Raw genomic sequence first — 15,636 nt, 5'->3', positions numbered from 1 at the left:
TGAGATCATATGAGCAGGTCCTAATCCAATATGACTGGTGTCCTTATAAGAAGAGGAGATTCGGACACACAAAACGGAAGACCATGTGAAGGCACAGTGAGAAGATGGCCATCTACAAGCCAAGGAGAGAGGCCTCAGGAGAAACCAACCATGCTGGCACCCTGGTCTTGGACTTGCAGCCTCCAAAACTGTGAGAGAATACATTTCTGTTGTTTAAACCACCCAGTCTGTGGTATATTGTTATGGCTGCCCCGCTACCCGGCTCTTTCTTCTCATGAGTATGCCTTCCCCTTCCATTTGAAATCCTTCAATCCGTGCCAGTCCCTGGGAAACATTTGTGCCCAGGTATCATGACTGCCTGTATACAAGTGGTCCTTTTCTTGTGGGAGTTATTTCTTTTTTTACATCTTAACATTTTTCAAAGTGTTTTTGTTCCACGAGAGGACCCCTAGTGTTGCAGAGAAATGGGTCTCCAACGTCACAGCCACTGGGTGATGTGGTGTTAATCCAGGCTGATTAGGTTCTGTAGGACTCAGATCTTCAAGAGGAAAAAGAGCACAAGGTGTTCCCAGATCTCTTTGACCAAGGAATCGCTTTTCACTGAGCATCTCTCAGGCCTGATCGTCCTCCAGTGACACGTGATCAACTATACAAGCCCTAACAATGAGAATCCCTGAAGGTGGTGATACATGGCTGAGGAAGATTTTGTCCGTGAAGTAGTCAGGCCTCTCAAAGTACACCTGTGGGAAATGACCTAAAACCAGGATATCAGAGCTGGATAGACCTTGGATTATTCGGTCCAATTTGAAGAGGAGGAAACGGAGGCCATGAGAGATTAGAGGGCTGACAGAGGCCACAGCAGAGGGAGAGTCACCAATGCCCTAGGACTTACCTTTGTGGGCGGTCTTTAAGAAAGGTGGTGCTGTGTAAACTGTGAGGCTCCAATCACTGGAGTCGGTTTTACACACATCCTCCTAGTGTTCTTCTAGTGTCATCCTTTCTGATGAGCATGAGAGGTTCCCAGGCTGAAGGTACCCCAGCCACCATGCTGGGTGCTCTCCTGATACCAGGTTCCACTCCATCTTACTGATGCCAAGCCCCGAAAATTCCAGTGACCAAACCCCCAAGTCTAGTTGTGGGGTCTGGTATGGTTGATCAGTTCATTGTAGTACTGACAGCAAAAGCCCAGGCATTGCAACTGTGTTCAAATCCCAGCTATTACCCAGGAACTAAGTGAAAATAAACACACTATACAGCCTCTCTGTCAAAGGTGGAATGTAACACAAAAGTGACTGTGGTTGAGTCTCAGGGAAGAATAAATAAGATTTAGCATAGTGCCCGCACCCATCAGACCTCATTAAGGATTACTTCCCTTTCTTCCTCTTCAAACCAGGGACCTAGGGTGTACAGTTACACTTGCTGAGGTCATGAAATCCCTAAGGGCAGGAGCTATCTCCTATACCTTGCCCAGGTCAAGTCAATTTGTAAAGAGCTGTTTCTCTCAGTGAGAAAGCAAAAAAGGTCACTAAAGGGCGCACTGACCTGCTAGCTCTTTATCTTCTTCCATTCCATTCAGGTTGATTTCTTAGTCATTAGTTTTAACGTGGCTTTCCATAGATCCATGAGGACAGTATGACCCTGAATCACGACCAAGATGCTGGTTTCACTGGTTTGGGAGCAGTTTTAATGAAGATGGGAATGTTTATCGACTCAACACAGGTACCCCAAAATACAAAGCAAAATATCATCTTCAGCTGCATAGCAAATAGGATTTAAGAATTTAACATCATTTGATCACAAGCGTAAATAGAAGTCACCATAAATAAATGTAAATTCATTGTACAAAAATTCCCAACAACTCTTAATACAAATATGGTACATTTGACAGTTTCTGAAACAGATTTTTGTTAAAACTTTTTAAAACCTAAGATTTTTTTTTCTCCTTGTTCTTAGACACACAAAAAAAAATCAAAATGGGGGCAGTAACACCAGGGAGGAAAGAATATTAAACCTGGTCAGTGCTCATTCAATAGATGTTGCTGGCAAGTGGGGGGAATTAAAGGTCTCTCCTGAAGATAAAGACCTCAGTTTACTGGGAGAATCTCTTGAGGACAACGGGATTCCACCCTAAGGGTCAAATTCGAGGTTAGGAATGCAGGGTGGGAGGGGTAGGCTGTTGAAACAGCAGATCTCATCAAATGGATGACCCAAATCTCTACAAAAGCAACGGTCAAGGATCTGGAATGCTCTCTAGGGCCTAAGAGCTGGTCATCTGTCTGTAAGAGCTGCTCTTCCCAGACAGGTCTGAAGATTTGGAAGGCCCTGGAACTTAGAGATTCTATGTGGGTTTTCAATGTGTGTTCTATCGTATAGCTCTACCATGTGGTGAACTACCTTTTGCCTTTGGGACACATCTATGGCCGAGAGGAAAAATTAAGAAATCAGAATAGGAAGTGGCACCTCCAGACAGGAGGATCTCCCACCTTCCACTTTAAACCACTTTCCTATAAATATTTTCTTTCATGGCTCAGAGGGTGCTCAAAGCCTAAGGTTGGCTGTGGAGCAGACCTCTACAGCAGTGGTCCTCGGACTTCCATTTACAAGGCAACAACTCAGAGAGCTTACGGAGAGTGCAGATCTCTAGACCTTACTCCCACAGGTACAGAATTGAAGGGTTTTGGGGGTCGGGGCAGGAATCAGCTTCCAATGTGCTAATCTCAGGAAGCCCTGATGTAGGAGGCCTTTGGTTCACACTTGGTGAGCCCCACCTCTCTCCTCCCTGGAGAGCATGAGTGTATCACAAAAACGTCTTGCTATGTACACATCTGTGCTCTTTCCATGGGGTTAAAATGGTCCATCTGATGAATGGTAACCATTTTCATCCATCCGCCCTGAGGGAGGGGATCATTACTGTTCTATTTTCTCTCTTTTCCTTTCCTTCCTGGGCAGGGGGATAGAGAAATAAATGTCTCACTTTATATTTTATTACAAGCTCATGGCTACAGACTTCGTTTGAAGATGAGGTGCTCTGTAATGAGACATTCATCTCCAAAAGACATACACTGTCCTTTCTAAACAGTCTCCCCACGTTTCGAGGGAGACTCTGCAAAGAATTTTGGTTCAGTCTGGGAAATAGAAGTAGCTATGCCTATCCCATACCTCAAAATCTGTCCCATGCCTCAAAAATCTAAGTTAATGACCATTGAGAAGGTAAGAGCAAAAGATCAAATGTCTCAAGAATCTGTTTTTAGGACAATGGAAGTCCTGATTCACTAAAACAGGATGCCTTTTGGGGGGCACATCTTGGCATTAAAAGCTCATTGACAAGTGTTTATACTCTTCACCTCCCTGACCCCAATATGTTTCTGGCTTCTGTTAAAATACCTCTTCATATGTTCTTTCTCATGGGAGTTTTCCTTGATGAGACAGTCTGTGCAAAGAAATGGTCCCTACTTTTGATCGCCTGCTAAAATGCTGCAGGCCGGGCATTTTACTTCTTCAGTGCTGCCTTCCCAGTGTCCGTCACCCTGTGTGGGTTGTGTTCAATAAGTATTTGCTTAATGCATACAGGAACCATCTCACCACCAAGCTGATGAGGTGGTCTAATAGCTTTATGATTTGGGCTAGGGAATTCCTGGCTGTGTTCATAAGTAGGTCTTCTGCACATTGGGCCTGACCATCTTCCTACCCTAATGCTGCTCAGAGGGATACCGATGTGAATGCATTTCTGAGTTCTCTCTAGGAGAGACCTGAGAGGGGAGTCAAGGTGTGGTTTGGGCAATCTATGAAAAAACAGAGCCAACCATGTCTACCATGATGCCAGTACCAAGAAACTGTCCTCTGTTCACCATGGCTTTCAGCACCTGGTCCAGGAGTACTCTTGGTGGTAGAACCCCTGGCATCCAGAGCAGGAGATATTATCTGGAAAAGTGGGGGAAGGGAGCCAGAGGTGAAGAAGCCAGTAAGTGGAAGGCATGCCCATCAGCCCAGGATGACATCTCGGGACATGGCTACACTCTCTTCTCAGTCTCTGAACTTCAATTCTGAGGTCACATGTGGGTGCCAGGTAGGAGGTGTCTTGGGAGGAGGTTTTGGGAAAAAAAATCACGAATGTGGGGTGGGGTTGAGAGATGGAGAAAGGGTGAAACTAGGACTCTTAACACAGCTGAGGGAAAAAAGGAAAAAAAAGCACATACTGCCCTGTTTTTAGTTTAGTTTTGTTTTGTTTTCATTTACACTACAGAAAAACCACCATGGAGATGTCATGGGAGAGCATGCACAGGCCAGCCCTTGGGAGGTGTAGGTGTATTTAGGGAGGTGCTTATTTGCTTCCAGGTCCGTCCCATACACTGTCCAGTCGGACCCTGTTGCAAGGCTGTGGCCATGGCTTTCTCTCTCCTGCTGCTTCTTCTCCTCCAGGTTGAGGGTTTGCAGGACCTTCGGCCTAGCAGGTGGTGGCCAGGGACTGGTGGATGGGTGGTTGGAAGCAGCGCACGTGCTCCACGGTTGAACTGTCTGTCTCTACGGACTTCATGTACTTGTTCAGGATGGCAAAAACCTCATTGTTCAAGATCTGGTACTTCCTGATTCTGTCTGCCATTTTCTTCAGGGGCTGCAAAGGACAGGGCCGTGCAGGTTAGGGGCGGGAGGAGAGGATATGGAAACAAAGGTAGAGCAAGGGAAGAATTCAGTGAGGTTGGGGTATAAGATCTCGATGCTTCAATGGTCATATCACTGTCTTGTTTAAAGCCCTTCTGTGGGTTCCAACAGCTTGGAAATCAAACGTTACTTGGCTATAAAATCCTTTGTGAGTTTCAAAACTTACTACAAAGCTATAGTTATCAAAACAGTGTGGTACTGGCATGAAGACAGACATATAGACCAATAGAATAGACATCCCAGAAATAAACTCTTCTACATGTGGTCAGTTGATTTCTAACAAGGGTACTAAGACCATTCAATGGAGAAAAGACAGTGCTGGGAAAACTGGATATGCACATGCAAAAGTTGGATCCTTACCTTACATCATATATAAAAAATTTGTTCAAAATGGGTTAAAAACCTAAACAAGATTGAAAACTATAAAACTTTTAGAAAAAAAACGGAGAGAAAAAGCTTCATGACATTGAATTTGGCAATGATTTTTGGAATGTGACACCAAAAGCACAGATAATAAACTGGAAAAATTAAACTGGACTATATCAAAATTAAAAACATATGCATCAAAGGACACTATCAATAGAATGAAAGGGCAACCCATGAAATGGGAGAAAATATTTACAAATCATGTATCTGATAAGGGATTAATATCCAGAATTCATAAAGAACTCCTACAATTCAACAACAACAAAAAACAAACAACCCAATTAAAAAGTAGGATGGCTATTACCAAAACACCCCCAGAAAATAACAAGTGCTGGGAAGGATGTGGAGAAATTGGAAGTCTCACGCATTGCTAGTGGAAATACAAAATGGTAGCCACTATGAAAAATATGGTAATTCCTCAAAAATTAAAAATAGAATTACCATACAATCCAGCAATGCCACTTCCAGGAATATACCCAAATGAAAGCAGGGAGTTGAACAGATATTTGTATACTCATGATCATAGCAGAATTATTCACAGTAGCCAAAAGGTGGAAGCAACTCCAGTGTTCATCGTTAGAAGAGTGAATAAATAAAATGTGGTGCACACGTACCATGGGATATTATTCAGCCTTAAAAAGGAAGGGTATCCTGACACATACTAAACCATGGTAAACCTTGAACACATTATGCTAAGTGAGGAGTCCATCTATATGAAGAAGCACCTAGAGAAGGCAAAGTCATGGAGACAGGAAGGGGAAAGGCAGTTACTGAGGCTCAAGGGAGGGGAGAATGGGGAGTTAGTGTTTATTGGGCGGAGTTTCAGTTTGAGAAGCTGAAAACGTTCTGGAGACGGATGGTGGGGATGGTTGTGAGTGCACCTAATGCCACTACACTATACATGTGAAAATGGTCAGAATGGTGCATTTTATGTTGCGTATCTCCTACCACCATGGCAAAACGCCCTTTATGAGATGGCTCTTGCCTCCTTCTCTCAGCTGTTCCCAGAGACCACCCTTGGTTCCAGCTGTGTATCTCCATGTGTCTGTGTCTTTGCTCCAGCTGTTCCATCTGGGACATCCTCTCCACCCTGCACCCACTTCCTGCCTGGCTATTTGTTGCCAGTCATTCTGGACTTAGCCCAAGCATCGCCTCCATGGGAAGCCCCTCGGGCCACCCCCTTCCCTGCCCCTCAGCCTGGCTTACACAACCCTTCTTGGTGCCCCCACAACAGCCCTGCTTACCCCCGACAGCGCTGCCCCATGCCCATGCCTGACAACTCCCGTGTTCAGTGAAAGTTCGTGAGATGAGGAACCAGCATCAGCAGAGCCTGACTGGCACGGGCAAGGTGTACTTCAGGTCTGGGGCCTGGCCCTGCCCTGCGGGGTGACCTGATTCATCCCAGTGTGTTATGAGCAAGTGACTCATGGTTTCCGCTGAGGAGATCCCCAGCTGCTGAGTGTCTTTGTACCTCCCTGCCGCGTGGGGAGTTGGCTCCCTAGGCAGCTCACCTCCCCCTTTTCAGATGAAAGCCTGCTTGTCAGGCCTGGCTCCATCACCCAGGCCCCAGCCATGAGCTGCTTACCACATTCTTAATGATTTCATCCTTCCCGTCCTGTCTCTGTACTTTCAGCAGGTGGTAACAGAAGTCAAATAGGTCGAAGCGACGCTGTTGGCCCAGCAGAACGATGATGGAGCAGCCAGCCCAGTTCAAGCCGTCACCGAAACACTGCCTAGAAGCAGGGGGAGGCAGCAGTGGGGTGAGAGGCAGGGGAGGAGGAGGGAGGGGCCCTCATCTTGGACCAGGAGTATAGCTAGTAAGCAGGCCCGTCTCTGGGCCAATTCTCTTGATCTGTAAAATGGGTACAAGGAAAGCTGCGAGTGTGGATTTGCTTGTTCCAGGGGCTGTGCTTACATTAAAGACTTTCTAACCACAAAGAGGTGTCAGCCTGTTGCCCCACTGATGTAAGAAAAAAATCACCTCTGAAGAAGACAAATTTGCAAGAAAAAATCCAACCAGTCCCTGAGATTTACATGGCTGATTATTTCGGGCAAGTCAAAGCAGAATCTGTTCTGGGCCCATAAAGGAGTCAGGGAACGCCTGTGAGGGGAAGGGCCCATTCAAACTAGGAGACCAACTGGCCAGTGGAGGCTGAGCAGGCAGCGATGGGGGCACAGGGGGCACCTGAGCAGAGACTGCTGGTGTGGGGCAGGGGCTGGGTCCTCTTGGGGCTGGTAAAGCTCAGCCTGCGTGCCTCCCTCCACCCCCAATTCTCAACAGCAACTGGCGAAGTCTGGGTGGCTGTGAGGTCATTCCTCTGCCCACTTTCTTGTCCTCAAGCAGCAGTCACAGCTCAAACTGGGCAGGTTCCTTGCTTCCCCATTGCCAAGTCCAGGCCCAACAGCTGCTGGAAACCGCCTTCCCAGCTCAGCCCTAACACAGCTTCCTCGGGGAGCCTTCTCTGGCCCTCACGTGCTTTGTATCCTATCTCCTGTCTCCTCTGAGGACAGGCTTGGGTTACTCTGCAAGACCCCCCATTTTTAAGGCGCAGGGGCCGCATGAGCCAGGCCACCATGAGCAAGTCAGGGCCTGACCTCTGCCAGGGAAGACTCTCTGTTCCACAAACCCTGCACTTCTGTGGGGAGGTGAGGTGAGCAGTGAGGTTCTTAATGCCAAACCTTCCCCAGGGCTCCCTCCTGCCCATTCAAAAGCCCCGGGAGGTCCCAAGTCCCCAGTGGGCACACTCACACACATATGCTTCATCTCTGCCTCCAACCACTTGCTGCCTCTCTTGGGACAGCCCCTTCTCCCCGCTAAGATTTGAATCCCAGCAATGTTCAAGGCTCAGTTCTGGTCTGTGAATTGAATTCCACTAACCCATTCCTCTCTTTTCTCAGGCATCCGTCACCCTTCCTGCCCTGGCTGCAAAGCTGCCTCATTCAGTGTGCCTTACGTCTCTCCATAGGCCCCGTAATCCCCACGAGCCCAGGAACCGTCACCTTTCATTCAGCATTAGTGTATGGCCAGCGCCTAATGCAACAACTGACACATAGTATGTGCTCAATAAACAGGTGTCAGACCTCCCCGCCCCTGTCCACCTTTCTGGTTGGCTCTGGCAGCCTGATGGATGCCTCTCGGGGGAAACAAGCAGGTTGGGGGTGCCTTCCCTGGGGGTACTCACTCAGCTGTGAACTCATTGGTTCCCACGGGGATGCAGTAGACGAACTGCATGGCACTCCACAGCCGGTGGAATTCCACACACTCGTCGACATGCATGACGCCGTTGGTGGGTGGCGGACCCCTCCAGATGGGGTCCTGCAGGTAGCTTCGAATGCGAGTGAGGATGACCTCGAACATGGACAGGCCGCAGCACAGCCGCTCCTTCGTCAGCAGGTCACCCTCCCGAGCGATGGCAATTTGCTGAGAACAGAAGGGTATATAAGCCTTCTATCTATGTCTCTGACCTCATGTTCCACTTCTCACCAGAGATTCCCAAACCCCGGAGCTGGCTGTACCTGGAAGTCATTCGCCAGAATGGATGTCTTGCCCAGAGTAGGGCACTAACTTTATAAACCTGAATGCAAAACAGGGAAGTCTTATAGTAAGGAAAGTCTAGGAGACATCGATAGAAGAATCTTTAAAAAATTGTTTGATCTACTCATATAATGAATGAAATGCTTTGTTGCCATTGAAAAGGCTGAGATGATACTATTGCTAGTATTACTACTCTAGTACTTCTACTAACTCATACTCACTGAGTACATGTAACACACCAGGTCCTGTTCTAAGCACTTGATAAGTATTGACTCCATTTATTCCTCACAGCAATGAAGGGGGTGACATTATTATCCCCATTTTACAGATGAAGAAACTGAGGTTCAGAGAGGCAGCCCAGTGAGTGGTAAAGCGGGGACCTAAATCCTTGTAGTTGAACCTGTGGTTGTTAAACTGTTAATTGAATAGAGCAAGCTGCAGAAACGGATGTATACTACCATCCTATTAAAAGACACCAACAACACACAATCCCACAGATAAGACACACGCACAACTATATGTGGGGGCGTGTGTAAAACGTTTTAGAAGGATTAACATCAGTTATGGGAGCAGATGGGCTTGGAGAAGTGGGTGAGATTTCACTTTTTACTTTAAATGCTTCTGTACAGTTGAATGTGTTACAATGAGCATACGTTACTCTTTTAAAATTTGCCACTGATTTTGCAGAACTATTTCCTCCAATTAGAAGTCCTCTGACCGTTGTAAATGATCTCTATTAATAATTTAAACTGGCTTCTCATCTGCTTCTGGTTATTGCATCTCCCTAATCAGCTGGCTAGACAAATACATCAAAACACATTACTGTCTGCATTATGAGTAACAATATCTAGGAAGAGAGGTCTCAAAAGCCATGTGCAAAGTAAGATAGATGGATATTAAAATCCAAGGTCAAAGCAAGGTCTCCAAAGCTAGAGACGAAGCAAAAGAGGTTTGGCTTCTCAGACAGAGAGGCCTACAGGGCACTTGTGGGATCGGGTCCCCAACGGGTGGTCTCCCCAGAGAGCTCATTTTACAGGGTGCCTGGGGAGAGCCTGCCTGACTTCTGGCCTCAAGTTTCTGCCCTGGAGCCCCCAGAAGAGGACAGCCTCTGAGTTAATCCACAGAGGGAAATAAATCAGGAAACACCCTGCTGGAGCCTGTCAGGAATGTGGCCAGGAGTGCTGTTGTCATGACAACTATAAACTGAAAGAAGTCTAGGAAAAAAAGGCGTGGATTGGGGAAGAAGAATTTGACACCATGTGTTTCAAACAGGAAGGCGAGGGAACCCTGATTGGCAGCAACTCATCTTGACTTCCTGGGCAGAGAAAGATCTCTTGAGCAGAGAAGGGGCCACTCAAGTTGCCACAGTTAACTAGAAACTTCTCTTATGGAATCCTGAACCCGCTGCTCTATTCTGTTCTCATCAGGCCACTCTCTACCAGATGAGAATGTGACTCTCCATTTCAGAGAGTGCCGGGAACAGTGAAGATGCTCAGGAAATAAATACAGGATCTGTATTTGTTCTGGAGTCATGAATGTTCTCCTTCATAAATTACATACAGAGAGCTCTGGGTTACTAATTAGTCTCCTGTGCATGTATTAGTCTGAATCGATCCTCAGGGCCTGACTATTGTGGGGGATTAAAACATTGGCAAGGGGGTTTATAAATCTGCAGACAGACTGAATTCTGGTGATGACCCCCCACCTACTAGAGCTAAATAAAAGGGCCTTGGTTGAAATTGGTTAGGAGCTTTGTCCTTTCCTGGAAAAAGTGTTCACCCTTACAATTTTTCCTATGAATTATAAAAGTAATATAGTAACTGAGTAAAATCTGGAAAAAAAAAAAGTAAAATGTCATAAGAAAATAAAAGTCTCCCATAAACCCATTAGAGATGACCTTTCTTAAAATACTGATGAATAATTTGTTCATTTGTGTTTATGCATGTGAATGTGTATATACATCTGTATTTAACAAAATTTGGACCATCCCATCTGTATTGCTTTTTTCTCTTAAGAGATCAGAAATTAAAAAACCATTTCCTTCAATGTTTCCAGTAAAATGATTCTTTAATGGCTACATAAAATGGCCACTGACATACAATCATTTCAGTCCTCTACTCTGGCTGGTTATTTTCAATTGCTTAAAAATTTTCATGATTACAGACAACTCTAAACAATCAGCCTTCTACATAACACTTTCTGAGCTTATCTCTGGTTCTCTTCTTAGGATAAAATCCTAGAAGTAGAACTACTCCATCGAAGAGGATTAGTATTTTAAAAGGCTTTTGCTACATAGTGGCAAACTAGTCTGAAGAAAAGCTGAACCTCTATATCTCTCAATCTGTGTGAAGTCTGTTCCTTGTACCCTCGCCAATACCCTATTATCACTAAGTTCTTCGCCAACTCGAGAGATGAAAAGTTGTACCCTGCTCTTTTCATTTACAAACATAAGACTGAACACATTTTCTTATGTTTATTGACATTTATATATTTGTATGTTGTTGGTTTTCCTTCCTGTCCTTTTCTCTTTTGGTACGTCTGTTATTTTCTTTTTGCTCTGAAAAAGTATATTATAGATTATTTGCTGGAAATACCCCCAATTTCTGGCATGGGGTGTGTGTGTGTGTGCACGTGCGTGCGTGCATGTGTGTGTGTGTATGTGTGTGTGAGTGTGTGTGTGTGTGTGTATTTGTGTGGTGTTTAACATAAATTTTATCCACTTCTTTTCTATTCCAGTCAGTGGGGGATTTTTCTCTTCTCTATCTGCCATTCTTTTCTGAGTGAACAAGGAAATAGAAAAAGCATACGAGTACGTGAAATAAATTTCTGCATGGAGTACTTTGATTATATCTAGTACTTTGGGGGAGAATGATATCTCAATACTCCCTCTTTACAGAATTCTTTGTGTTTCTTGAAGACTTTTACTTATTTGTTCATTGAAATGATCATGTAAGGCATAAGGCAGCTCAACTAAGGAGGCAAAACAGCTGTTAGCCCATTTTGTAGATGGGAAAACAAAGACTGAGAGATTAAATGTCTAGCACTAGGTTTTCTCACAATTGAGGGGTGAAGCTGGGACAAGGACCCCTGCGTTTTGACCCCCTGTCACAGTGTTCTTTCCAGGATAGCACTGGGCAACAAGTCAGGTCATCTCGACTTGTCCCAGAAACAATGCCAACAATATAGCTCTGTCAAACCTCCTGACTTGAAATATGCAGCAGAGTGTCTCTGTCACTGACCTAGGTATTCTGTGAGTTCCCTGAACCCCATCTAGATTGGAAGTTAATACTCTGTTAACTTTTTTTTGGTCTAAGGGACATTTTCCTTGAGGGCCAGGGGAATGATAAAACTGGCACTTCCCCTCCTGGAGAACGTCTAGGCTTTTGTTTGTTATATGCTCAGCATTTGACAAATTGAGATTTCTATCGGTCCCAAGGAAATGGTGTTCGCCAGAACAGGGAAGGAATTTGCAGTCTTCTAAAGTGGAAACACATGCCAAGCCCTGGGTGCGAGGGGCCAGATTCTTGTAGAATGACACCAACAGCGGGGCAGACACATTTGTACGCTGCCGGCTTGGGGGATTTCTCCCCTAAAAGGAAATCTTTCGAGGATCTCCGCTGTTCAGCTCTCAAGACCAAAAAAGAAAATGTGTGCCCTCCACAGTATCTGAATTCTCTCTGGGACGACTCAAAGAGCCCAAACGTTTAGTCATGCTTTCAGGAGGAGGTGTGTAGCATGCAGGGGTCCTTGTAAGGTTGCTCATCCATGTGACACACCTGGGCAGATCGGGCTCTGCAGTGTGCCCCAAATACTTGCCATGGTTTTCGAGAAGAGGCTGCCTTCTGCAGAGGATGCGTGTTCAGACTTAAGCTTTTATGATGATAGACGAGAGAGCCTTAGGAATTCAAGTCCACAGGCAGGCTTTGTGGGGTTAGGCAATCTCTTCCTCTCTCTGGGCCTCAGTTTCCCCACCCGTAAAATGAGGGGCTTGGACCACACGCTCTCCCTCTAACGCTCCTTTTGGTTCTCAGAGTCCACGCTAAAAGGATCATACCTGAGGGGTCCCCAGCCGCTCTATCAGGGGGACCAGGTGAAGCGGGGCATACTTGGCTTCTAGGCGTTTCATCCGGACCTCCAGACGCTCCCCCTCTGTAAAAGGAGCAGCAGGCAGAGGTTGAGAGGCAAGACACCCCGGGGAACTGGGGGAGAAACAGCTCTCAGAGGACCTGGTGACGTACTTGCCCTCCAAAACTTGGATGGAGCGCGTAGAACTGTTCTCCCTAGGTCTGGCAAGTGTAATCAGGACTCACTATAAAGAAAAAGGTTCTATCATCTCTGTCCAACAATGGAATCATCTACCTCGTGGGGTGATGAGTTTCCCAAAACATGAAGGATTCAAGGCTAGACAGCAGGATACTAAGGATATTCTAGCAGGAGCGAGGAACAAGGCCTGCAGTACTATAGTCTGTGACTATTCGATAGCTTCCCAAAGCTTTAACCTTTTCCATTTCTGACTGCAGAGGTGAGTTTATTGGGATTAAGTGAGCAAGAAGTTCAAATTCAAGTTGGTTACGAAGCTGCTGTTTGTGGATTCTTACCTTTGATGTAGACTCTCGGCAAGATATTTTGGAAGGGGGCGGCATGGAGCAAATCACAGACTTCCTCCTGAGACTGCAAACAGAGATGAAAGGAAAGAAAGAAAAGAACATTTTCATTTTAAACCCAGGAAGGATTGTCATTCCTAAAAACTTGAGCATTGGAGTCAGCCAGACCTGGGTTCAAATCCTGACTCTTCTACTTACTAGCTGTGGGATCTTAGGCAAGTTGCTGAATCTCTCTGAGCCTGCTTATTTATCTGCAAAATGAGGATGAGAACAGTACCTATTTTAATGGGCTGTTGTGAGGATTTATTGAGAGGATGTATAACCTCATAGAGAAGTCCCTGGCACACAATGAGTGGACAATATACTGTCAATCTGGCTATAGGTTTATAAATTTTATTGCTTTTTTTCCCAAAGAACTGGTTTTTAGTTTCACTCATCTCTTTCTCTAGTTTGTCTCTTTTCAATGTTACTGATTTCTGTTCTTATCTTTACTATGTCCTTCCTTCGGCTCGCTTTTGGTTTAATTTGCTTTGCTTTCTCTAGTTTCTTGTGGTAGAAGCCTAGGTCACTGATTTAACACCTTATTCATTTTTTTCATATAACATTCAGGCTATTCTTTGATACCTCCAGTAACCAGGAGCTCAGTACTTCTGTTCCATTTTTGAACAACTCTAATGGTGAGCATTTTGATTTTGTATTAGGCCACAGCTGCCTCCCAGTAGTTTCCAGTCAAGATCCTTGCTCTGCTCTTTACAGTATCGTTGAATGAGTTTTTCTAGCCAGTATCTTCAGCCTCCCTTCTATGCCTCCTCCTTTCAGGACCGAGTATCTTACAAGAGTTTTCTACACCTCTCTCCATTTCCCAGTCTTGACTCTGCCCGCCCCCAGAAAAAAGAAAAATGTGCAGCTAGATCGCACCATGGCAATGGCTCTGGCAAAGATTACCGAGGACTGCTCTGTCACCAAGTTCAATGATACCTTTCAGTTCTCATCGCACGGAATCTCTAAGGTATTAGGGCACTGTGCTTCCGCAGCTACTATGACAATAAGTTCTGCTGCTTGCCATCATTTCGGTTTCTCCTTTTCAGACTCTCTGGCAGGTTTACGTTCTAACCATTCTTTAAATATTGGTTTTGTCCAAGGTCCCACTTTGTCGTTTTTTTCCCTCCTTACTTTAGTCTACCTGGTTTGTTCTCACCTAATCCTACAACGACAAGCATTGCTTTGATTCACCAACTCTGTATTCCCAGCCAGACTTCTCTCTCAGGCTCCAGACTCGGATTTCCAACTCATCGCTGGGTTTCTCCACTTGGATAGGTCACAGCGCAACATTTCTAAAGCTGACTTTCTTCTCCGCTAGTCACCTGGAATTCCTTTGCTCAAAGAATGGCATCATTATCTCCTCATGTGCCCCAGCCTAACACCTGGGGCTCATTCTCTCTCTCTCTTCTTCACTTCCCAGCACGACCAATTGGTCCACATGTCTCTTGGTTCGCTCCACATTGACCAGAATGCTATGATCTCCTTAAGGGCAGGGATGCTGTCTCTATTTTTGCCTCTTATCCCCATTGCCTAGGACATAATAGTTTCTCAATAGTTATTTATTAAATGAATGAATACTGGTTATACCATATATCTCTTAGATGAATAAATGAATAGATTTATCCACATGACTATCCTCCAAGTATGAGAATACTATTACATCCATTCATCCAACAAACATATATTGAGCACCAGGAACTAAGCTTCGTAGATATGATGTTGAACAAGTTAGACTAGATCTCCACACTCATGGAATGTATATTCGAGTTCACAGAGACAGAAAAAAACAAATCAACAAATCAGAAAATTTCAAAGAGTTATAAAACACTAGCAATAAGGTAGAAAGTGACTGGGCATGGGGAAGGGGCTACTTGAGAGAGGGTGGTTAGGGAAAATCTCTTTTGAGGGGAAGATATTTGAACAGAGAATAGAATGAAGTAAGGGAGGTATGAGGTAAGAGCATTCTAGTGCAAAGGCCCTGGGGCAGAGAGTAAACTGGAGTAGAACGATACAAGGAATCATAGTAGTCTGAGGCCCTAATGGTAGGGAGGAACCGAATAATGTGGGGCCTCATAGGCAGGGCGTGAAGTCTGGATTTTATTCGAAGTGCAGTGAGGAACTACTGAATTATTCCAAGCAGAGGACTGGTACACATGGACCCACTGCCAGGTTTTCTCATCTTTCTTGTTTTCTTCCAAAAATTTCAGTTGCTCCTGAAAATGTCTTGTTACTAGAAAAGCTTCCCATTGCATGATTGGCTTCCTATTTTGTTAATGTGAGTCAAATGGATGTTGGGAGCCACCTAGAGGATGGAGAAGAAGGATGTGGGTCCTCTACGAGGGCAACGCTGCTGCTTTATTCATTTTATAC

General features: G+C 45.2%; 1 protein-coding gene across 1 annotated transcript in view; it reads right to left on the bottom strand.

The window, feature by feature from the left end:
• Positions 1–1,661: 1,661 nt before the first annotated feature.
• CYFIP2 (cytoplasmic FMR1 interacting protein 2) overlaps positions 1,662–15,636 on the bottom strand; it is a 116,583-nt gene continuing 102,608 nt past the window's right edge. The window contains exons 26-30 of the mRNA XM_019653964.1: positions 13,219–13,291; positions 12,675–12,769; positions 8,268–8,506; positions 6,671–6,818; positions 1,662–4,612 (exon numbers count right to left, since the gene is read on the bottom strand). Coding sequence (XP_019509509.1) covers positions 4,445–4,612; positions 6,671–6,818; positions 8,268–8,506; positions 12,675–12,769; positions 13,219–13,291 — 723 coding nt within the window. The 3' untranslated portion in view covers positions 1,662–4,444. The remainder of the gene's footprint in view (positions 4,613–6,670; positions 6,819–8,267; positions 8,507–12,674; positions 12,770–13,218; positions 13,292–15,636) is intronic.

Source organism: Hipposideros armiger, unplaced genomic scaffold (assembly GCF_001890085.2).
Source record: "Hipposideros armiger isolate ML-2016 unplaced genomic scaffold, ASM189008v1 scaffold_211, whole genome shotgun sequence".
NCBI classification, from domain to species: Eukaryota; Metazoa; Chordata; class Mammalia; order Chiroptera; family Hipposideridae; genus Hipposideros; species Hipposideros armiger.
This window is presented reverse-complemented; position numbering and strand designations above follow the sequence as displayed.